The sequence below is a fragment of the Tarenaya hassleriana genome, unplaced genomic scaffold (genome assembly GCF_000463585.1).
Source record: "Tarenaya hassleriana unplaced genomic scaffold, ASM46358v1 Cleome202, whole genome shotgun sequence".
Lineage (NCBI taxonomy): Eukaryota > Viridiplantae > Streptophyta > Magnoliopsida > Brassicales > Cleomaceae > Tarenaya > Tarenaya hassleriana.
In genome coordinates, this window is record NW_010965390.1 from 112771 (window position 1) to 135187 (window position 22417).

Genomic DNA, 22417 nt, shown 5'->3' on the forward strand with positions numbered 1-22417 from the left:
GGGAAAGAGCAATGAGTAGGCCTGAAGGGAAATGATACCTGAAAGAACCTGAAGCATGCTTCATGCCCCACGAAATCTTAACCCCTTGTGCCTGACTTTAGGATTATTGAAATTCTAATTACGCTGCATCACAATGTTTGGTTAGACATTTTTCTTAATTTTCATCAATTTTATTTCAAAACGTGCTCTATACTTTGAAAAAGAAACCCAACTGTTACTGTAGCAGACCGAAATTCCAAGCAACCGAGCTTCCAGCTCTCAACACCTGATGAACGCTATCGCACCTGCAAAACAAGATCAAGCACCAACAACGACAAAGCAACAACAGATCAAGTAGAACAAGACACAGAGTTACGAGTTCAGATCCAAGCAGTGTGCTTGGTCCTACGTCTCGGGAAAGGCCTGGGTCGTTTATTGCTTTTAGGGTTTGCGGGATTCAGGGAGCTTTTACAATCGTCAAGAACTCTCTCTTCTCTAAGATCAAGAGAACGGAAAAATAAAACTGCACTCTGCTTTTTCACACAATTCCCCTGAACATATACACTTAACACTCTTGCACTCCATTTACCAGATTGCCCCGGAGTTGTTAAATCAGTAGAGCTCCAAAATGCGACGTCGTCTTCAGATCTTTCAGAAACCTCTGCTCGAGTCCAAGGCTTCTATTCTCAGCTCTCTACTAAGGTGAACTTACAGTGTAAATTGCAGATAACTTCTTCAAACCTCCACCTTCTCTGCAATTCCTTTTAGCCCTTCATTTCCCAGACCTTTCTTCATGACCCTTCAATCACCCGGTCAATCGTAGCAGACTCAACAGTTTGTTGAGCTTGCTAACAGGAATCGTTTTTGTTAACGCATCTGCTGGATTATCATCTGTATGAATTTTCTGTACATCAATCAGACCTTGCGCAATAACATCTCTGATGAAATGTAGTCTCACATCGATATGTTTAGTTCTCTCGTGATGAACGCTGTTCTTGGACAGACTGATCGCGCTTTGAGAATCGCAGAATACTTTCACTGAACTCTGCTCATATCCGAGTTCCTTAAGCAAACCTCCTAACCAGATTCCTTCTTTTATGGCTTCTGTTAGTGCCATGTATTCAGCTTCCGTAGTTGAGAGGGCAACAACATGTTGCAGGCTTGATTTCCAACTGACAACGTTCCCACCAACTTGAAATACGTAACCAGAAACAGAACGTCTCTTGTCGATATCTGCAGCATAGTCGGAGTCACAGAATCCGCGAACTTCCATATCTGAACCCTTTCTGTAGCATAGACTCTTCTTCTGTGTACCTTTTATGTACCTGAGAACCCATTTGACAGCCTCCCAATGATCTTTATTTGGATTACTCATGAACCTACTAATGACTCCAACAGGGTATGCTAGGTCCGGTCTTGTCCCAATCATAGCGTACATCACACTCCCGACAGCATTTGAGTATGGTACTGTTTCTTTGAATTCTGAGTTGTTCCCGTCATCAACCTTGTTTGCAGTTAATCTGAAATGAGCTCCGAGAGGTGTCTGAACCGATTTTGCCTCAGTCATAGAGAAGTTTATCAGTACCTTAGCTAGGTACTCTTGCTGTGACAGAAGCAGCTTGCCCTCTGATCTGTCTCTGAAGATATCCATGCCTAGAATACGTTTTGCAGCTCCCAAATCTTTCATTTCAAACTCGGAGCTCAGAAGTTTCTTCAGTTTCTGGATCTCTGCCAATTCCTTTGCCGCTATTAGCATATCATCAACATATATCAAGAGATATATGTAAGTTTGATCTGCTAGTCTTTTGAAGTACACACAAGGGTCGAATCTACTTCTTATGTAGCCAATTTTCTGCATGAAGGCATCGAACCTTTGATTCCATTGTCGCGGTGATTGTTTCAGACCGTATAGCGATCTCTGAAGCAAACATACCATGTGTTCTTTTCCTGGTTCCTCGAAGCCCTCTGGTTGATACATGTAGATTTGCTCATCCAGTGTTCCATGCAAGAAAGCGGTCTTCACATCCATCTGCTCCAGTTCCATGTTTGAATACACCACAAGTGATAGTAGAATCCGTATTGAAACATGTTTTACTACAGGCGAGAATATCTCGGTATAGTCCACTCCCTCCACTTGCGAGAAGCCCTTAGCTACCAATCTGGCTTTATACCTTGGCTCTTCAACACCTGGAATCCCGGGTTTCTTTTTAAGTACCCACTTGCAACCTATTATCCTTTTCTTTTCGGGTTTCTGAACCAACTTCCAAGTACTGTTCTGATGAAGAGATTTCATTTCATCCAGCATAGCCTGTTCCCACTTCATCCAGTCTCTTCGTTTCTTTGCTTCTTGATAGGTTTTAGGTTCTTCAAGCTCCATTTCATCTGCTGTCATTAGTGCAAAAGCAACTGTTTCTGCTTCCTCAAATCTGCTTGGTACCTTTATGTCCCTTCTTTTTCTATCTCTGGCCAACATATACTCAGTCAAGTCTTCATCTTTTCTGATTTCTGGACTTTCTGTTTCAGCCTCAGATTCTGACATTTCTCTGTTCAGTTCATTCTTCCTGGGTTCTATTCTTCTGTTATGAATGTTGGTCTTCTCATTAGCTCCACCTGGCTCTTGACTCTCCTGGAAATCCAGTATAGGAATGCTTGCCATTTTTGGACTCAACTCATCTTTAGAGTTTGTCTTCGAGTTTTCAGAATCCTGCTGCAGATCTTTGTATACTTGTAGCTCGTTGAATCTCACATCTCGGCTAATCACACATCTTTCCTCATCTAGGAGCCAGATCCGATACCCTTTAACCCCTTCAGGGTATCCCAGAAAAATTCCCTTCTTTGCTCTTGGCATGGTCTTGCCTTGATCAGCATGTACATATGCTATGCTCCCAAATCTTCTCAAATGGATATATATTGGGGATTTTCCTGACCATCTCTCTTCTGGTACTTCAAAATTAAGTGCACTAGAAGGAGATCGATTTATGATGTAGACACAAGTGGCTGCAGTTTCAGCCCAGAACGTTTGTGGTAGTCCTGTCTCTGCTAGCCAGCTACGGACCTTCTCCATAATGGTCCTGTTCATTCTTTCCGCAACACCGTTCTGTTGAGGAGTGTAGGTACATGTCTTGTGTCTCTGAATGCCATGTTCTTTGCAAAAGTTATCAAAATTCTGATTGCAGAACTCTAATCCATTGTCTGTTCTGAGTGTTCTAACTCTTTTCCCTGTTTGTTTTTCGACCAAAGATTTCCAAGTGCAGAACTTTCCGAAAGCTTCTGACTTGTTTTTCAGAAAATAAATCCAAACCTTCCTCGAAAAATCATCTATGAATGTTATGAAATATTGGCATGAAGACAGTGAACCTGGCACGGTTGGAGATCCCCACAAGTCTGAGTGGATGTACTCAAGTATTCCTTTGGATGTGTGTTTCCCTGTTCCGAAAACCAACCTGTGTGATTTCCCAAAAATACAATTCTCACAGAAGTCTAATGCTGAAATCTCATTCTGAGGAATGTAACCTTTCCTTGCTAATAGGTCAATACCCTTTTGGCTCATGTGAGCCAATCTACTATGCCATAGTGAGGTCTTGTCTTTTAGTTCATTTGACACATGAGTCTCTTCTGTTATTGTCTTGCCTTCCATGACATACAGACCTTGATGAAGTTTTGCTTTCATCACAACTCGGCAGCCCCTCATCACCTTAAGTGATCCGTTCTGTGACTTGTACCAGCACCCTTGATTTTCAAGAGTTCCCATGGAGATCAGATTTCTCCTGAGTTCAGGTATGTATCTTACTTCTGTCAGCAGTATAGTCGATCCATCGTGGGCTTGTAGCTTCACTGTTCCAACTCCTTTTATGCAGCATGTGGCATTGTTTCCCATCATCACTAATCCAAAACCCTTTGGTTCGAATGAGGTGAACCAGTCTATTCGGGGTGTCATATGGTATGTACATCCTGAATCGAGTATCCATTCTTCCCTCACATCTCTCTGACTGATGGACAATACTTCTGTGTAATCTGTGAGCTTGCTATCTGATAGTTGTGGTTCTGGTCTAACTGCGGATGCTTCTCCTTTTGATGTTGAGTGTCCTTCTTGATCCTTCTTCCTTGAGCGGCAGTCCTTTCGAAAATGACCTTTCTTTCCACAATACCAGCAGTCGCCTCTCGTTCTGGACTTCGACCGAGATCTGGGTCTTCTATTTCCATTGTTTTCTCTTCCTTCTGATCTGCCCCTAACGTGCAAACCCTCTGATCCTCCTTTCGATGTCTTGCCTTTTGCCATTAACTCCAGTTCCTTCGATCTAGCAGCCGCTTTCACTTCTTCAGGGGAAATTGAAGTTCTGGAATATTTAAGCACTTCCCTTAGTTGCTCATACGGAGGAGGAAGAGAATTCAACAAATACACTGCTTGATATTCATCTTCCACCTTAACCTGTAGATTCTGAAGGTCTGATAACATTCTCTGAAACACATCAAGATTTTCCTCGATAGTTTTTGACTCATCCATTCTGAAACCTGACAACCGTTGCATGAGATACATCCGATTCGGTAAAGATTGTTCCAGGTATAGTTTCTCCAACAAATTCCATATCCCAAAGGCTGTCTTTTCTTGGATCACCTTCCTCAAAATCTGATCTGAGAGACACAGAACAATCAAGTTCCTTGTTCTTCGGCTTCTTTCGGCTCTGAGCTTCAGGTTCTTGATTTGTTCTTCCTTATCAGTAGATCTTCCACGTCGTTCATCTGTCTGAGCCGTTCCTTCTGAAGAAATTGAGCTGGAGACAGTCGAAGCTGTAGGCGTAGACAATACATCCATCGTGATTCTTTCTGAATCTTTTTCTGTCAATTCTTCCGATTCCCAGTTCTTTGGATCATCAACCAAAGTCTCTGAAAGACCCATGATTTCAAGCCCTATCTGAATCTTCTCTTTCCAGAGAACGAAATCTCCTTTACCGTCGAATCGTTCGACATCTAGCTTTTGCATTTGAGCAGCCATACCAGAATACTATTGCTTTTCGATCTTCGCTTTTCTTGAACCCCAACCGGGCTCTGATACCACCTGTTACTGTAGCAGACCGAAATTCCAAGCAACCGAGCTTCCAGCTCTCAACACCTGATGAACGCTATCGCACCTGCAAAACAAGATCAAGCACCAACAACGACAAAGCAACAACAGATCAAGTAGAACAAGACACAGAGTTACGAGTTCAGATCCAAGCAGTGTGCTTGGTCCTACGTCTCGGGAAAGGCCTGGGTCGTTTATTGCTTTTAGGGTTTGCGGGATTCAGGGAGCTTTTACAATCGTCAAGAACTCTCTCTTCTCTAAGATCAAGAGAACGGAAAAATAAAACTGCACTCTGCTTTTTCACACAATTCCCCTGAACATATACACTTAACACTCTTGCACTCCATTTACCAGATTGCCCCGGAGTTGTTAAATCAGTAGAGCTCCAAAATGCGACGTCGTCTTCAGATCTTTCAGAAACCTCTGCTCGAGTCCAAGGCTTCTATTCTCAGCTCTCTACTAAGGTGAACTTACAGTGTAAATTGCAGATAACTTCTTCACCAACGTTTTCATAAGGAAAAGTATGTAAACATGGATTACGAGACTGATGACCTATTAGGTAATACGATTAGGGGCCATTAACATGATATCATTTCGCAAAGCAGTGGCGAAAAAGAATAAAGCAATTTTGGACCATTCGAGTCTTGAAGAAAAAAGCCCATCAGCACGTAAAGCTAATATAGGCAACGATAATGGGCCAAGAAGTAATAGGCCCATTAAGAATGACCCACAAACAGAAACCAAAACCAAACAGGCGCTTTGGAAGTAGATGAAGAAGATTCAGCAGCTCCCATACCGTCATATAATCGGGGTTTTAGGGTTCGTCAAGTAAACTTGCCATGTTCATCCTCGCGAAAGCATACTGCCAACACATGCCCCATAACATCCCTTTTAACCATTGCAGAGGACCTCCTAACCTTCAAAACCCCATTTCTCTGTTCGCAATCACATCGCCATCGTCGCCGTCTTCTGTTATACCCGCAGACCCAAACCCCCATGACTCCATCAATAAGCCCCAATTCGGTCACTTCGTCATCCCCACCATCGCAATCGCTGCTTCTGCTTGGTTCTTCATACGTCTCCACCGAAGCCCACCAATCATCACGGCTCCGATCGATTTGCAGTTCGAATCGGAGGAAGAAGAAGAAGGTGCGATCAAAGAGGTCCCATTGAAGCAGAAGCCGAATTACGTGCGGGCACTTCACATGTACAGAGTCAAGCAAGGGACGGTGGTGAAATTGATCGAAGTATATGAAAAGAAGGAGTACGAGGCGTTGAAGGAGAGGATAAGGACGTCGGCGGAGTGGCTGGAGAGGGCGAGGAGAGGGCTGGAGGAGGTAGTGCCGAGAGACCCAGGTCGAGCGAGGGAGTACTCGCAGGTGGTGGAGGAGTTGATGGAGATTCTGAAGGAGATGGAGGTTTACATTGAGAAATGCGAGAAGGAGAACGTGAAGGGGTACCTGAGACCGTGCAACAGGTTGCTTTCTCGTGTCAGGAGAATGGAGGCTCAGATTCTTGATGTTCTCAAAGAGTTTCAGGACAGTGGAGGAAGAGGGAGGGGCCAAGTAAGATAACTCGTTTTCTACTTCTCTCAAACATTTCAGGCCAAGTTTTCGCTATGTAACACAGTTGTTGCAGTGATGTTATATATGCACATCGTCCTCGTCTTTCAACAACAGTTTGGATTCCTTTACAGTTTATAAAAATCTGTATATATTACTCCGATCCTCTTCCAACTCGGTTTCAAATCCTCAATTACATGATGTGGAACCTGGAAATCGTGCTGCTGGACGCATTGGCCATCGTGAAAAAACAGCGTGCAGTGCAGGCTCTAGCCGATGGAACGGGAAGGCGTGCAATAATTCTTACAGGGAACCAAAAACTCTAAGCGATTCAGAGGCTCCAAACATGCGTACCTCACCAAATGAACCGAGCCAAGCCAACAGAGCAGAAGCTTCATTCGGATCCTTTTCTTCTTCATAAGCCGCCCAAAAAGCCCAGGCTTGCTTCATGGGGACGCCGTGGACCAAATGTAGTGGGCCAATATTTTTCATATGAGGTGAACTACGGCCCATTCCATTATATTTTTTTGATGGGCCAGGCCCAGTCTTATCATAGTTAATGAAATTACTCGCTTTTGATTTGTTTGAGTTGATACGGTGTTTTTACGTGGGATGGGCGACAGAGGTTTCGAAATCATCTCGTTTTAGGTATTCGTTATCAAGATGTCGAAGGTCTTTGAATCGATGAATGACATGATGCCGGGTCGAATAGGATTAGGAGGAGGAAGAGAGTGGCCGGGGCAAGTCACCGGACGGTCAACACCCAGAGAGACTTCCATGGAAACAAATCACCGCCCCTGGTGAAGGTCCTTTTCGTCATTTCATTTATTAAAGAAATCGCCGATCCGAATCTCTCCTTCCACCTCCTTGTCTTTGTTTGCATTTGCTCCCACTGAAACTCACTTCCTCTCTTCTCGCCATCTCCTTCTTCATCCTCCTACGCTGACTAAGCTGAGTCGACTCGTCACCGGTTCTCCATTAGTTCCATAGGAGGTCGTTCTCTTGACTCTCCAGATCTGAGTCGGTGTCTCGCTGAAATTGCCATCACTCGGGAATGGCTTCTACGGAAGTCGATTCCCGCTTAGGCCGAGTCATAGTCCCAGCCTTAGAGAAGATCATCAAGAACGCATCTTGGAGAAAGCACTCCAAGCTCGCTCACGAGTGCAAATCCGTCATTGAACGTCTCAGATCGCCGGAAAAGCCTTCTCCCTTGTCCGACTCCGAATCTGGATCCTCCGTACCCGGTCCGCTTCATGATGGGGGAGCCACCGAGTACTCTCTCTCCGATTCCGAGATCATCCTCAGTCCTCTGATCAACGCCTGCGGCACCGGCGTTCTGAAGATTGTCGATCCGTCCCTCGATTCGATCCAGAAGCTCGTCGCACATGGCTACGTTCGTGGCGAGGCCGATCCCACCGGCGGACCTGAGGCGCAACTCCTTTCTAAGCTCATCGGATCAATTTGCAAATGTCACGAGCTGGATGATGAGGGAATCGAGTTACTGGTGTTGAAGACTCTCTTAACTGCTGTAACTTCGATATCCCTGCGGATTCATGGCGATTCCTTGCTTCAGATCGTGAGGACTTGTTACGGTATCTACTTAGGAAGCAGAAACGCGGTTAATCAGGCGACGGCGAAAGCCTCGCTGGTTCAGATGTCTGTTATCGTGTTCAGGAGGATGGAGGCAGATTCATCTACGGTCCCGATTCAGCCGATCGTGGTGGCCGAGCTGATGGAGCCGATGGACAAATCTGAATTGGACCCATCGACGACGCAGTCCGTTCAAAGCTTCATTACCAAAATTATGCAGGATATTGATGGAGTGTTCAATTCCTCGAACCCCAAGGGGCCGTTGGGCGGCCACGATGGTGCCTTCGAGACTTCAATGGCTGGGACTGCGAATCCTACTGATTTGTTGGATTCTACCGATAAGGATATGTTGGATGCCAAGTATTGGGAGATCAGTATGTATAAGTCGGCCCTTGAGGGAAGGAAAGGAGAGCTTGCTGATGGAGAAGCGGAGAAAGACGATGATTCGGAGGTTCAAATTGGGAATAAGCTGAGGAGAGATGCATTTTTGGTGTTCAGGGCGCTTTGCAAGCTGTCCATGAAGACGCCTCCTAAGGAGGATCCAGAGTTAATGAGGGGGAAGATTGTGGCTTTAGAGTTATTGAAGATTCTGTTGGAGAATGCCGGTGCTGTCTTTAGGACCAGCGATAGGTTTGTTTTACTTTTTTCCCCCTTTGCATCGTTTTATGCTCTTTTGTTTGATTTGGTGTTTTAATATGTGAAATGCTATGGCTAAGTTCAGTCTTCTTTCCCCGAGCGTCTAAAATCGGAGGTTGTTAGTTCATCTTGATCATTTTGGTGAGGCACAGTCATATTGTGCTCTGCGTCAATGATAAATATAGCTGTCCCATATTTCTCGTCTCTTCTCTTTTTAGAAGGGAGGCTTTAGAATTATTTAGAAATGGTTGCACAGCTGGCTCTGCTTCACTTGACTACATGGTCTCGTAGTTGGATGAACACATAGGGGGTTACTCACTTTGCATTGTTCTTCAGAATACTCACTCGGTTCTTTTCTGAGTTTCTTTTATTTGCTTTGTGAGGAGTGTGATACAGTTATTTATATATTGCTGAATAATTGGCATCAATTTCTTTCGGTGAAACAGGTTTTTAGGTGCGATCAAGCAATACCTGTGTCTCTCATTATTGAAGAACAGTGCTTCAAATCTTATGATTATTTTCCAGCTTTCATGCTCCATTTTACTTAGCTTGGTTTCAAGATTTCGGGCTGGGCTGAAGGCAGAGATTGGAGTGTTCTTCCCTATGATTGTTCTCAGAGTACTAGAGAATGTTGCTCAACCTGATTTTCAACAGAAGATGATAGTTCTTCGGTTCCTGGACAAGCTCTGTGTTGATTCACAAATCTTAGTAGACATCTTTATCAATTACGATTGTGATGTCAATTCGTCTAACATATTTGAGAGGTACAACTTTTCTTCGTGTACTAAAACATAAACCTTCATTTGTACGTAGTAGTTACTTTGGTGTCCTTAGCTGTGCTCAGTGCTATGTGTTGTTAACAGCTAGCGTCAACAATTTTGCGAACTTTCCAAAGTAATGTACATATCTTTGTCTGTTATATGATCTTCTTAGGATGGTCAATGGTCTCCTGAAGACTGCCCAAGGTGTGCCTCCTGGCACAGTTACAACGTTATTGCCACCTCAGGAATCAACCATGAAACTTGAAGCCATGAAATGCTTAGTGGCTGTATTAAGGTCAATGGGAGACTGGGTGAACAAGCAGCTGCGCCTACCAGATCCTAATTCAGCAAAAATGCTCGAAGGAGATGAGAAAAACCCTGAAGAAGGTAGCCATCCAATGGAAAACGGTAAGGGGGATGGGAATCTTGAAGGTTCAGAGCCTCAGTCTGACTTATCCAGTGGGACTTCTGATGCTTTGGCTATCGAGCAGCGTCGAGCATACAAGCTTGAACTTCAGGTAAAGATACAAATACGGTTTGGTTGGGATCATTTTTTTTATAATATCTGTCTGCTTAAATCTGATTTGATGACCTCAATGGCAGGAAGGTATTTCTATTTTCAACCGTAAACCTAAGAAAGGCATTGAATTCCTAATCAAAGCAAACAAGGTAGGGAACTCACCTGAAGAAATAGCAGGTTTCCTTAAAGATGCATCTGGGTTGAACAAGAGTTTGATAGGGGATTATCTCGGAGAAAGAGAAGACATGTCTCTGAAAGTGATGCATGCGTATGTGGATTCGTTCGAATTTCAAGGAATGGAATTTGATGAGGCTATTCGAGCCTTTCTTCAAGGCTTCAGGTTGCCAGGAGAGGCACAAAAAATTGACCGCATCATGGAAAAGTTTGCTGAGCGTTACTGTAAATGTAATCCAAAGGCCTTTTCTAGTGCTGATACTGCTTATGTCCTTGCTTACTCTGTCATTATGCTCAACACAGATGCTCATAACCCTATGGTGAAGAATAAGGTGAGTATTTCAGATGGAGATCCTTCACAGAACTTCGCCGATACTTTCTGATGAAGATCATAGTTTAATCTTGCTATGAAGCATGATGTTCAGTGCTCATTTATCGTGTTTCCGTGAAAAACTTGCAGATGTCAGCTGATGATTTTATCCGAAACAATCGTGGTATAGATGATGGAAAAGACATACCTGAGGAGTACATGCGTGCTTTATATGAAAGGATATCTAGAAATGAGATAAAGATGAAGGATGCTGATTTGACTGTGCAACAGAAGCAGTCAACAAATTCAAGTAGATTGCTTGGCTTGGATGCTATTTTGAATATAGTTGTCCCTAGACGTGGTGAAGACATGTATATGGAGAGCAGTGATGATCTTATCAGGCATATGCAGGAGAGGTTTAAAGAAAAAGCTCGCAAATCCGAGTAAGATTTTGCTCATGCTTTTTTATTCGCTTTGTTGTGTAGTGGTCTGTTTTTGGATGTTTGTTGAATTTCTTTGCATTAATCTTCCTCCGTGCTGTGTTCATTTTATGGTTTAGTGGTTGCTTTTTTGGGACTTTGGAGTTGATCAGATTATCGTTAACCGTTAGTGCTCTTATTGTCTGGTCCTGTCAGAGTCCATTTCCAATTTGTGCATCAGTTTCAAACTTGGTTTAATGTAAACAAGTGTTTGTTGTGGTTTCTGATTTTCCTTCTCTCTTGTAGGTCAGTTTATTACGCAGCATCTGATGTGGTTATACTCAGATTTATGATCGAGGTTTGTTGGGCTCCTATGCTGGCTGCTTTCAGTGTTCCACTTGATCAGAGTGACGATACAATAGTTATAACGCTATGTCTTGAGGGCTTCCATCAAGCTATCCATGTCACTTCTGTAATGTCCATGAAGACACAGAGAGATGCCTTTGTGACTTCACTAGCAAAATTTACTTCCCTCCACTCTCCTGCTGACATCAAGCAGAAAAACATTGAGGCCATAAAGGTTGGTGTTGGATTTTTTTCTCAACACTTATTATATGTCGTAAGGTTTATAAAATTTTGGAAAAATCTCAGTCTTGCAGAGTTTTAGTCTATGCTGGATTCATTTTTTGTTTGTTTCCCACTGACAGGCGATTGTCAAGCTTGCAGAGGAGGAGGGCAACTATCTACAAGATGCATGGGAGCATATTTTGACTTGCGTTTCTCGGTTTGAGCATCTTCATCTGTTGGGGGAAGGCGCACCTCCGGATGCCACTTTCTTTGCATTTCCCCAAACCGAGGCTGGGAACTCTCCAAAGCCTAAGTCAAGTTCTGTTCCTGTTCTTAAAGAAAGGGGACCTGGGACACTTCAGTATGCAGCCTCTGCTGTAGTAAGGGGTTCATATGATGGTTCTGGTGTCGTGGGCAAGGCTTCTGGTACAATGACGTCTGAACAGATGAACAACCTGATTTCTAACCTAAATTTGCTAGAACAGGTTGGTGACATGAGTCGCATCTTTACGCGGAGTCAAAGATTGAACAGTGAAGCCATAATTGACTTTGTTAAAGCCCTCTGCAAAGTTTCTATGGATGAATTGAGATCTCCATCTGATCCACGTGTCTTCAGCCTTACAAAGATTGTTGAAATTGCGTAAGATTTAAATTTTTCTTTCATTAGGTATTTTGTGTTAATGTGGAACGTTGCTTATGTCTACTGTTTTTGATGAAATGGCAGGCACTATAACATGAATCGCATAAGGCTCGTCTGGTCTAGCATCTGGCACGTGCTATCTGATTTCTTCGTGACTATTGGTTGCTCTGACAACCTCTCAATAGCAATTTTTGCTATGGATTCCTTGCGCCAACTGTCGATGAAATTCTTAGAGAGGGAAGAGCTAGCTAATTATAACTTCCAGAATGAGTTTATGAAACCTTTCGTTATCGTCATGCGCAAAAGTGGTGCTGTTGAGATAAGGGAATTAATTATACGGTGTGTCTCTCAGATGGTTTTATCTCGGGTGAACAATGTCAAGTCGGGATGGAAGAGTATGTTCATGGTAATGATCTGTCCCTACTCGGTCTTTTTTTTTTCTCTGTTCCTGATGATAAATCTGTTTATCAGAAGTTGTTTTCTCATGCAGATTTTCACCACAGCAGCTCACGATGCCCATAAAAATATTGTATTCTTGGCCTTTGAAATGGTTGAGAAGATTATCCGAGACTATTTCCCGTACATTACTGAGACAGAGACAACCACCTTCACAGACTGTGTAAACTGTCTTGTTGCCTTCACCAATAGTAAATTTGAGAAAGATATCAGTCTCCATGCCATTGCTTTTCTGCAGTATTGTGCGAGAAAACTTGCTGAAGGTGATATCGGTTCATCATCAAAGAAGAATACTCCATCCTCTCCTCGCAATGCCAAAAACGGGAAACAAGATAATGGAAAATTTTTTGAAAGCGAAGAGCATTTGTATTCTTGGTTTCCCTTGTTAGCTGGTAAGTCAATTTTGCATTTCTGTTTGGTGCTTGTACTTTTCAACTTTCTAATCTGGTTCTTGCATTTAAAATCAACTAAACTTTTGGCTATAGTTGAACTTGTGCGAAGGTGTTGTTTATATAGTTCTTCTTGTCTTCCGTGCAGGCCTTTCTGAACTTAGTTTTGACCCGAGACCAGGGATTAGGAAGAATGCATTAAAAGTGCTGTTTGATACATTACGCAACCATGGTGACCATTTTAGCCTATCCCTATGGGAAAGAGGGTTTGAGTCGGTCTTGTTTAGGATTTTTGACTACGTGCGTCATGACGTAGACCGGTCTGGTGAGGATGCTTCTGATTGGGAGCGTTACACTGGTGAGCTTGACCAGGAGTCTTGGCTATACGAGACTTGCACATTGGCTCTGCAGCTAGTGGTGGACCTTTTCATCAGTTTCTACAAGACTGTCAACCCCCTTCTGAAGAAGGTTTTAATGCTTTTCGTAAGTTTGATAAAACGTCCTCACCAAAGTCTGGCCGGTGCTGGTATTGCTGCGCTTGTGCGTTTGATGAGAGAAGTTGGTCATCAACTCTCCGATGAACAATGGCTTGATGTGGTCTCTTGCATTAGAGAAGCAGCAGATGCAACTTCCCCAGATTTCTCGTATGTTCTTAGTGAAGGCTCGGCGGATGTAGGGCATGAGGATGAAACAAGTGATAATCCAGACATCCTGAGACGAAATAGCCAGCTTCTTGCCGCTGTATCTGATGCCAAATCCAAAGCTTCTGTTCAAATTTATATAATTCAGGTCAGCCTTTCCGTGTCTACTCTTCTTTTTTTTCAATTTGCCATATTTTTCGTGTGATGAACACGGCCGCATAGTTTCCTTTTTTTCTATTGTTTGCTAAATGGTGACCAATTAGTTGTGATGTGGAATATTATCATGAACGGTTTTTGGAAACTTATCCATATATCTTCTAGGGGTTCCTCCAGCTGATGAGAGCATATTACTCTTTATTTTTGGGTGGTGGTGGTTGCAGGCGGTGACAGATATCTACAACATGTACGGGACATCACTGTCAGCCAAACACATGTTAATACTGTACGATGGGATGCACAGGATAGCATCCAACGCTCACAGGATCAATGCTGATCCTGTCTTACGTTCAAAGCTCCAAGAGCTTGGCTCCGTGCCAGAATCCCAAGACCCTCCTCTACTGAGATTAGAGAACGAAGCTTACCAAACATGTCTAACCTTCTTACATAACCTGATATCAGATCAGACGACGAGCGAGATTGAATCCTACCTGGTGGGTCTGTGCAGAGAGGTACTGGAGTTCTACATAGAAATAGCAGGTTCAAGGGGCAAGGGTGAGTCGGGCTGGGGAGTAGTGCCATCAGGAACAGGGAAACGGAGGGAGCTGACGGCACGTGCACCGCTGGTGGTGGCGGCCATCCAGACAATAGGTAACATGGGAGAGTCCATGATGAAGAAGCACATTTTGGAGTTTTTCCCTCTGGTTGAGACATTGATAAGCTGTGAGCACGGTTCCAATGAGATTCAATTAGCCCTGAGCGACATGCTTCAGTCATCAATAGGACCTGTGCTTCTCCGCTTCTGCTAAGACCCGTAATCTCCACATATACATCCCCCCACCTTGTTTTTTGAATGGAAAAAAAATACGTGCGTCATTAGCTTTTGCCTTCTGTCTCTCTTTTTTTAAATCATCTTCTTGCATTGATTGTTTCTCCTTCTCATTTGATCATGGAAGCTCCATCTCACTGGCTTTTGCTTTATTTTTTTGTTTTTTTTTTTGGATTTAGATGTTTGTACATTTAGTGAGTCCCAGTTTTCGTGTTTTATAGCTTGCATGATAAGTGAGGGAAAGGAGAGATGATGCTTAATAGGCGGAATTTGGTTATGATGTATGTGTTTTTATAATGCGTATTTTGTCAGTGAAGAGTAACCATTGTTAACTAAGGCTTTTTGTGGAGTTGAAAGAATTTTATGATTCCATGAGATTTGAGATCACGAAAAAAAAGGTATGAAAGCCTAACAGCTGCAGCTGACGTTGCCTTCATCGCAATACCCACGCGAGGATAATATGGTACTACAATTGTTTATTGCGGGGACAAAATGGGGAAAAGGCTTTTACAAAATATAATTTCCTTGGGCTAGTTTGAGGGGCCCTTCCTTGTACCAAACCCAACTTCGACAACGGCGTCGTTTAGGAATAGGGGGCCCAGACGACATTTCCGCTGTCGTCTGCTGAAAAATCTCGAACGAACAAAGAAGCGCCAAAAGACGACGGAGAAGAAGAAATTGACAGCAAACGTCTTGAGGTTTTGGATTAGGGCAACGACTTAGAGAAGTGCATCGATGGTGAAGTCTTTTTTTTTTTTAAAGTTGTTCTTCTTTTGCGTTTCTCTCACTCCTTTTCTGCTGTTTCTTCTTCTTCTTCTCCGTGCAGTCTGTTACTCTGCACACGAATCTCGGCGATATCAAATGCGAGATCTTCTGTGACGAGGTCCCTAAAACTGCTGAGGTTAGTCCCTTTGTTACTTCATGTTTTTTCGTTTCGATTAGGGTTTCCTTTCTTCTTTTTTCATAATATATACTTGTTTTCTGTTCATAAAACCAGTCGCTTTGATTCACCGATGAGGTGAATCATTATGTGTTTAGCTCTATTTTCGGATGATAGGTTGCTGCTCGACTCTTGGATTTCTGGAATCCTTAAGCTAAAATCGGAATTGTCTAACTGCGGTCGTCTGATATTATTTAGTTTTCTGGATTAGAGTTGAAACAAAGTCAATTTCTTGCTTCAGAGATCGAATTATGGAAATACGTCAGTTCAGTTCTTTTTTCCCCCATTGAGTTGGCTGCTGAGTCCTGAGTGATATCTTTGATTGTGTATTTTGTCGATTGGTTCTTGATGTGATTATTTCTCGTGGACATTGATGGAACTTGTAGATTGCATTGGCCAAACTTGTTGAGTTTTGTATGGTGCTGATAATGCCCCTTATTATAGTTGATAGTGGAATTTGTTTGGGTGCAGAATTTTTTGGCTTTATGTGCTAGCGGCTACTATGATGGGACTATATTCCATCGGAATATCAAAGGATTCATGATTCAAGGTGGCGACCCTACTGGTACTGGGAAAGGAGGAACTAGCATCTGGGGCAAGAAATTCAATGACGAGATACGAGAGTCCCTCAAGGTATATGCTTTGTTTATTAACTAGGTTTGGTTTGTTTAATCCGGATATTTCTCAATCTGTCCTCTTTTCTCGTAGTGAGACTCGTAAGTCGTAATTCTGCTCTGCGGTTTTAGTTCACTTTTATTGAATGATGCTGTGAAATGATCCATGTTACCAGTAACAACATTAGAAACCTTTTGAGTTTTGGAACCTTTGGTGTACCCACTCACATTTCTTGTTTTCTTCCAGTTAGTCCAATTATTATTAGAACCCATATCTACAGCAATGTGTTCTTGACAAAATGATCAAAAGTCTGCCTTAAGCAATATAGAAGAGGAATTAAGGTGTCAATACAAGCCACACAAAAATAGTTGGAGTGGTGGAGCAGGAGAGAAATTTATCTATCAAGGAACTAACTTCTGCATTCACAGAATGTAGCGATATGTGATTGTTGTGGATGCCCATATCCTGAGATGCGTTAGATGCTTGTTTGGATTCTTCTGTTTTATGGAAAGGTGTAAACCTGTTGTACTTGTATTGTGCAGCACAATGCGAGGGGGATGCTGTCGATGGCAAACAGCGGACCTAATACCAATGGAAGTCAGTTCTTCATAACCTACGCAAAGCAGCCACATCTCAATGGATTATACACCATATTTGGCAAAGTGATTCATGGATTTGAAGTGCTCGACATTATGGAAAAGGTAAAGCATTGCCCTTTTTCTACTCCCCCTTGATACTCAAATCTGTGCCTACCCTTTCTAGTAGGAGCAGTTGACCATTCTCATTTCATACGTGCAACATGTCTTTGATGCTTTGGAATTAGGATTTGTTAAGTCTATATGTAAATGTGATCCGTCACCCAAACTCATGCAGACTCAAACAGGAGCAGGGGATAGGCCACTTGCAGAGATCAGGATCAACCGTGTGACTATACACGCCAATCCACTAGCTGGTTAGCCCCTTCTTTTTTTTTTTTTTGTCTTTCTTGAGGGTCCTAATAATAATGAAAATGTCGAGTCTAATAAGATCCTCTAGTGTATGTTGTTCATTCTTCTCCGGCTTGATTTGGATGCTCGGTTACTTTTTGAAGCTAAAAAAGAAACCCAAGGTCGATCTAACCCGGCCCATTTACGTTTTGGGCCAATTCATGGGTTATTTGTTATTGGTACAATGGGCATCACAGCTTTTCAGTTGAATCTGGAGTACCATTCATACCCCAAATTAGAGGGCCTTACGGACCATGGGCACGAATTGATCCACCATGGCAGGTTCCATTTTGACCGAAAGGTTTTTTAAAAGAAAAGGGGGTGGAGTTTGCTCTAATATGAAAGGTATTGGAGAAATTACGACGTCGTTGGATAGTAAATGTAGGGGAGGAGACACGACAATGATCACATCCATCCATCTTATACACATATATCCTTAGACCGTGTCAGTGATGGCAAAATTGGTTCAGTTCATATGCTTATTCGATCTTATAATCAAACATACGTGGGAGGGAGAGAGGCTTGATTTCAGGGTATAAACATGGATTGGAAATCTTTGAAGCTATCACAGAAGAGTCCATAAAAAGACCAAATTGCTTGAATTACAATTCAAGGGAAAAAGATAATCATCAATTTTCACTGAGGAATCTTCTTCCTAACATCCATTTCCATGATAAGACCGATTAAATATGCAGAATCGATGCAGTAGAAGCAAACCGCACATCTTCCTTCTAAGATACCACTCCACTCACCCTTTTAAAATCTACATAATGTGATGTGATCATCCTCTATTAAATACATGGCAATTCCTCAAAACCGATATATGATTTTATGATAGAAGGATGCATATATAACTTACCTAATCCCATGGCAAGACACGCATCTTCCTCCTGTCTTCTTCTTCTTCTTCTTCTTTGGATCTCACCTGCACTTGTTTCTTCCACTTGTAATGAGCATGGTGAAAAGGTATCAAATCAGAATCCGTTTGTTCATATGTTAACGGCCTGCATATATTCATTGACGAACTGGTACATGATCTTTTTATTGATGGACGGTAAAATAAAATAAAAAAACATGAAGGATTTTTACATCGTTTACATGGGAAATCAAGCCGATAACAAAGATGAGGCAATGAAGGCGCACATAAATATTCTGTCGTCGGTGAAACAAAGGTATGGCGATGGGCGGTGAGCAGAATCATTCTCCTTCTGCTCTCTTTGTGAGGTACATTATCATTATGTACTTGTTAACTAAATTCATTGGCATTGTAATCAACAGCAGCCAGAAGGAGGCGAAAGAAAGCATGGTTTACAGTTACACCAAGAGTTTGAGCTTCAATGCTTTTGCCACCAAGCTTTCTCCAGATGAAGCTGATCAGATGATGGGTATTTGTTTTTGTTTTCGTTTCCGTTTTATATATGTGTATATATATATATATATATATGCTACATGTTTTCTATGTACGCACACACACACGCGTATATATGTTATATATAATCGATATACGAGCCCATGCAGCTTTCACACGATTAGTTCAGAGCTTAACAAAACGGCGTCAATGAAAACGCTGACTTTCAGAGATGGAAGAGGTAGTGGGTGTCTTCCGAAATCGATATCATAAACTCCACACGACAAAATCATGGGATTTCATCGGACTTCCTCAATCGGCAAAAAGACATCTGAATATGGAAAGAGACGTCATTCTCGGTGTCTTAGACACAGGTTTGTTTGTTTAATATTTTTATAATTTCATGTGATTTGATTAAACAAGGGTTGAAACATATATAATATTAAAAAGGAATAACTCCGGATTCGGAGAGTTTCAAAGACACCGGTCTCGGCCCTCCCCCTTCCAAGTGGAGAGGATCTTGCGGCCCTTTTGCCAATTTCTCCGGATGCAACAAGTACTCTCCCCAATCCCTTCTTCTTCTTACCATTTACTTTTGGAATTTGAGAACCTGTAATCGAGCTTTGTCTTGCTTGTTTGATGCAGCAAACTGATAGGGGCAAAGTACTTCAAGCTCGACGGATCCGATCCACCGGAGGGAGAGATCCTCTCACCGATCGACATCGACGGCCACGGCACTCACACTTCCTCAACCGCCGCCGGCGTTCCCGTCGCTAACGCTAGCCTCTTCGGCCTCGCCAATGGCACTATCCGCGGCGCCGTGCCCTCCGCCAGGGTCGCCATGTACAAGGTCTGCTGGTCCACCTCCGGCTGCTCCGACATGGACATCCTCGCCGCCTTTGACGCCGCCATCCACGACGGCGTCGATGTCGTCTCCATCTCCATCGGCGGGCCCCTCGCTGACTACTCAACGGATTCGATCTCGCTGGGTTCGTTCCACGCCCTGAGGCGAGGAATTCTGACGGTGGCATCCGCCGGAAACGATGGCCCGGACCTAGGGACGGTGACAAACCACGCGCCGTGGATATTGACGGTGGCGGCGAGCGGCATGGATCGGGCGTTCAGGAGCAGAATTGATTTAGGGAATACTCAACGGATTCGATCTCGCTGGGTTCGTTCCACGCCCTGAGGCGAGGAATTCTGACGGTGGCATCCGCCGGAAACGATGGCCCGGACCTAGGGACGGTGACAAACCACGCGCCGTGGATATTGACGGTGGCGGCGAGCGGCATGGATCGGGCGTTCAGGAGCAGAATTGATTTAGGGAACGGCAAATCCATCATCGTGAGAGGATCAATTTCGTCAATGAGCTTTCGTTGAATCCTTAGTAAAAAGAGGATTAATCAAAATGGGGTGAATTGAATGCAGGGATCAGGGATAAGCATGTTTGAGCCGAAGGCGAAGTTATACCCACTTGTTAGCGGGGCAGACGTTGCCAAGCCCCCTTACGACAACACTTCTTCCATGTCTCACTCACTCTTGTCTTTTTTACTTTCTTACGGTTTTAGCTCTTTTGTCTGCAAATCATATAATCTAGATTGTGAACGAACGCAGGTACTGTATATCCGATTCATTGGACGCCAAGAAAGTGAAGGGAAAGGTGGTGATGTGCAGACTAGGGGGAACTGGTCCTGAATCCACTGTGAAGTCCTCCGGTGGGGTTGGAACTATTATTGCCGATGGCCACTATCTTGACAATGCCCAAATCTTCATGGCTTCCGCTACCATGATCAATACCTCCCTCGGCGATTCCATCGATAAATACATCCATTCCACCAGGTTGTTAATTTGACAGATGCTATGACTGTGTGGGAAAAAAAGTGTTTCATTTTTACATGCTAAGGGGTTTGTGAAGGGAAAGTTCTATCCATCTGATTGTGGAACTTGGTCTGGATTTATAACGGGCATGCATTTGTATGGCAAACTGTTTACCTTTGGGCCATCTGTTTATGGCAGATCACCATCTGCAGTGATACAAAGAACTCAAGAAGTGAATGTCCCTGCTCCATTTGTGGCTTCCTTCTCATCCAGAGGTCCCAATCCTGCCTCAAAACGCCTTCTAAAGGTACTTCAGTATTCTCTACAAATATGCAAGGGACATCGGTTTCTTGAGGGCTCTTTTGGTGATCAATAATGGGGTTTTGAGATATGGCAGCCAGATATTGCAGCACCGGGAGTGGATATATTGGCAGCCTTCACACTGAAAAGATCGTTGACGGGGTTAAAAGGTGACACCCAATTCTCCAAATACTCTATCCTGTCAGGTACCTCCATGGCGTGCCCTCACGTTGCTGGAGTGGCCGCCTATGTCAAGTCTTTCCACCCCAACTGGACCATTGCTGCCATCAAATCTGCCATCATCACCTCAGGTAGTAGTAATCTCTTCATTCCCTTCCTCAACTCTCTTCAAATCCCACTAAGACCTCTCTCTCTCTCTCTGTTTTCGCAGCTAAACCGATGAGCCGAAGAGTTAACAGCGAGGCCGAGTTTGGTTATGGAGGAGGACAGCTAAACCCAAGACGAGCAGCGAACCCTGGCTTAGTCTACGACATGGAGGAGATCTCTTACGTCCAGTTCCTATGCCGCGAAGGCTACACCTCAGCAGCACTGGCCAAGCTTGTCGGCTCACGGTCCGTCAACTGTTCCTCCATAGTTCCGGGGCTCAGCCACGACTCGCTCAACTACCCAACGATGCAGCTGGCGCTGAGATCGACAAAGGAGACGACAGAGGCAGTGTTCAGGCGGAGAGTGACCAACGTGGGACCGGCCTTGTCGGAGTACAAGGCGACAGTGAGGGCACCCAAGGGAGTGGAAATAAGGGTTGAGCCGATGATTCTGTCGTTTAAGAAGGCAGGGCAGAAGAGGAGCTTCAAGGTGGTAGTGAAGGCCAAACCCATGGCTCCTGGTAAGATGGTATCGGCCTTGCTCCTTTGGCAGAGCCCTCGTCACGTTGTCCGCAGCCCTATCGTTATCCACAACCCTTCTGGTTGATTGATGCTTTCACTTACAAATCAAATAAGGTAGCTTCTTTGGGACACACGAAATCGTGGGGTGCAACGGTGATTGAAACACCCCTCCCGTAGGAGTTTCCCCTCCGAGGAACTGCCCTGTATATCTTCATTAGCTTTTCCCTTTGAAAAACAAGGGTAAGGTATTATGTGATACAGTAATGTTGGCTTAAAAGTTAAGGGATATTTTTTTTTTTTGGAATTAAAATCTTGACAGAAAAAATATCGAATTTTTATTTTTATCAAACAAATAATAAACCAAATATTAAATTTTTTAAATGATCCAAAAAAATATATAAAATTTTATGCGATTGTTAAAAAATATTAACTTTTTAAATATTTTAAAAAATATATAAATTATATATAATTATAAAAAAATAAATATAATATCTTGACGATGTTTTAAATATTTTTTTAATAAATTTAAAAAGTTTATTATTTATTTGACAAAATAAAAAATTTAGTAATTTATTTGTCAAATTGAAAAATTTAATTTTTATTTTATTTTTTTCTCTTTTTTTGTGTGTGATAGCAAAAAGAAAAGCTGTAACTATCGGTCATCATATGTTGTAGAGTTTAATATCACACTTTAACAATCAAAATATTATGGTGTAATTTAAATAAAAACAACAAAATTGTAAATCTATATTCTATGGAAGTTGAATAAGAATGTACTTTTTTTTTGTAGTCATATGTTTGTGTGTGTATACTTGAAAAATAATGCTAACTCTTTTTTTTTTTTTTGCAAATAATGATTGGGTGTAGCTTG

The 22417-nt window shown here is 42.9% G+C and overlaps 4 protein-coding genes across 4 annotated transcripts; all 4 read left to right on the forward strand.

Annotated features, from left to right (window-relative positions):
• The first annotated feature begins 5748 nt into the window (after positions 1 to 5748).
• On the forward strand, positions 5749 to 7144 carry LOC104814084. Its single transcript, XM_010541950.2, has 2 exons — positions 5749 to 6606; positions 6858 to 7144. Exons 1-2 carry the CDS (start codon positions 5881 to 5883, stop codon positions 6927 to 6929), a joined length of 798 nt encoding a protein of 265 aa, XP_010540252.1. The 5' UTR covers positions 5749 to 5880; the 3' UTR covers positions 6930 to 7144.
• Positions 7145 to 7240: 96 nt separating this feature from the next.
• On the forward strand, positions 7241 to 15027 carry LOC104814085 (brefeldin A-inhibited guanine nucleotide-exchange protein 3). The gene is made up of 11 exons (XM_010541951.2): positions 7241 to 8823; positions 9276 to 9593; positions 9763 to 10108; positions 10194 to 10616; positions 10745 to 11037; positions 11320 to 11593; positions 11721 to 12220; positions 12305 to 12626; positions 12711 to 13068; positions 13214 to 13854; positions 14087 to 15027. The coding sequence occupies exons 1-11, from the start codon at positions 7658 to 7660 to the stop codon at positions 14669 to 14671; spliced, it is 5226 nt and encodes a 1741-aa protein (XP_010540253.1). The 5' UTR covers positions 7241 to 7657; the 3' UTR covers positions 14672 to 15027.
• A 237-nt stretch (positions 15028 to 15264) lies between these two features.
• LOC104814086 (peptidyl-prolyl cis-trans isomerase CYP18-1) lies at positions 15265 to 17410 on the forward strand. Its single transcript, XM_010541952.2, has 5 exons — positions 15265 to 15429; positions 15518 to 15592; positions 16103 to 16264; positions 16789 to 16947; positions 17120 to 17410. The coding sequence occupies exons 1-5, from the start codon at positions 15427 to 15429 to the stop codon at positions 17201 to 17203; spliced, it is 483 nt and encodes a 160-aa protein (XP_010540254.1). The 5' UTR covers positions 15265 to 15426; the 3' UTR covers positions 17204 to 17410.
• A 604-nt stretch (positions 17411 to 18014) lies between these two features.
• Positions 18015 to 21856, forward strand: LOC104814087 (subtilisin-like protease SBT4.14). The gene is made up of 12 exons (XM_010541953.2): positions 18015 to 18198; positions 18313 to 18404; positions 18511 to 18617; positions 18811 to 18954; positions 19031 to 19136; positions 19226 to 19588; positions 19771 to 19924; positions 20009 to 20106; positions 20195 to 20419; positions 20597 to 20705; positions 20796 to 21009; positions 21090 to 21856. Exons 1-12 carry the CDS (start codon positions 18064 to 18066, stop codon positions 21629 to 21631), a joined length of 2289 nt encoding a protein of 762 aa, XP_010540255.1. The 5' UTR covers positions 18015 to 18063; the 3' UTR covers positions 21632 to 21856.
• The last annotated feature ends 561 nt before the right edge of the window (positions 21857 to 22417 follow it).

What these genes read in the sequence shown, in the direction of transcription:
- LOC104814084 (XM_010541950.2), top strand. Translation starts at nt 5,881, where the DNA reads ATGTTCATCCTCGCGAAAGCATACTGCCAACACATGCCCCATAACATC. An exon ending in GAGGAAGAGGGAGGGGCCAA is followed by an intron (nt 6,607 to 6,857) that starts GTAAGATAACTC and finishes GTGAAAAAACAG; the next exon opens with CGTGCAGTGCAGGCTCTAGC.
- LOC104814085 (XM_010541951.2), top strand. Translation starts at nt 7,658, where the DNA reads ATGGCTTCTACGGAAGTCGATTCCCGCTTAGGCCGAGTCATAGTCCCA. An exon ending in ACCCTATGGTGAAGAATAAG is followed by an intron (nt 10,617 to 10,744) that starts GTGAGTATTTCA and finishes AAAAACTTGCAG; the next exon opens with ATGTCAGCTGATGATTTTAT. An exon ending in AAAACATTGAGGCCATAAAG is followed by an intron (nt 11,594 to 11,720) that starts GTTGGTGTTGGA and finishes TCCCACTGACAG; the next exon opens with GCGATTGTCAAGCTTGCAGA.
- LOC104814086 (XM_010541952.2), top strand. An exon ending in AGATACGAGAGTCCCTCAAG is followed by an intron (nt 16,265 to 16,788) that starts GTATATGCTTTG and finishes TGTATTGTGCAG; the next exon opens with CACAATGCGAGGGGGATGCT. An exon ending in TGCTCGACATTATGGAAAAG is followed by an intron (nt 16,948 to 17,119) that starts GTAAAGCATTGC and finishes AAACTCATGCAG; the next exon opens with ACTCAAACAGGAGCAGGGGA.
- LOC104814087 (XM_010541953.2), top strand. Translation starts at nt 18,064, where the DNA reads ATGATAGAAGGATGCATATATAACTTACCTAATCCCATGGCAAGACAC. An exon ending in GGTTCGTTCCACGCCCTGAG is followed by an intron (nt 19,589 to 19,770) that starts GCGAGGAATTCT and finishes CCACGCCCTGAG; the next exon opens with GCGAGGAATTCTGACGGTGG. An exon ending in CCTCAAAACGCCTTCTAAAG is followed by an intron (nt 20,706 to 20,795) that starts GTACTTCAGTAT and finishes GAGATATGGCAG; the next exon opens with CCAGATATTGCAGCACCGGG.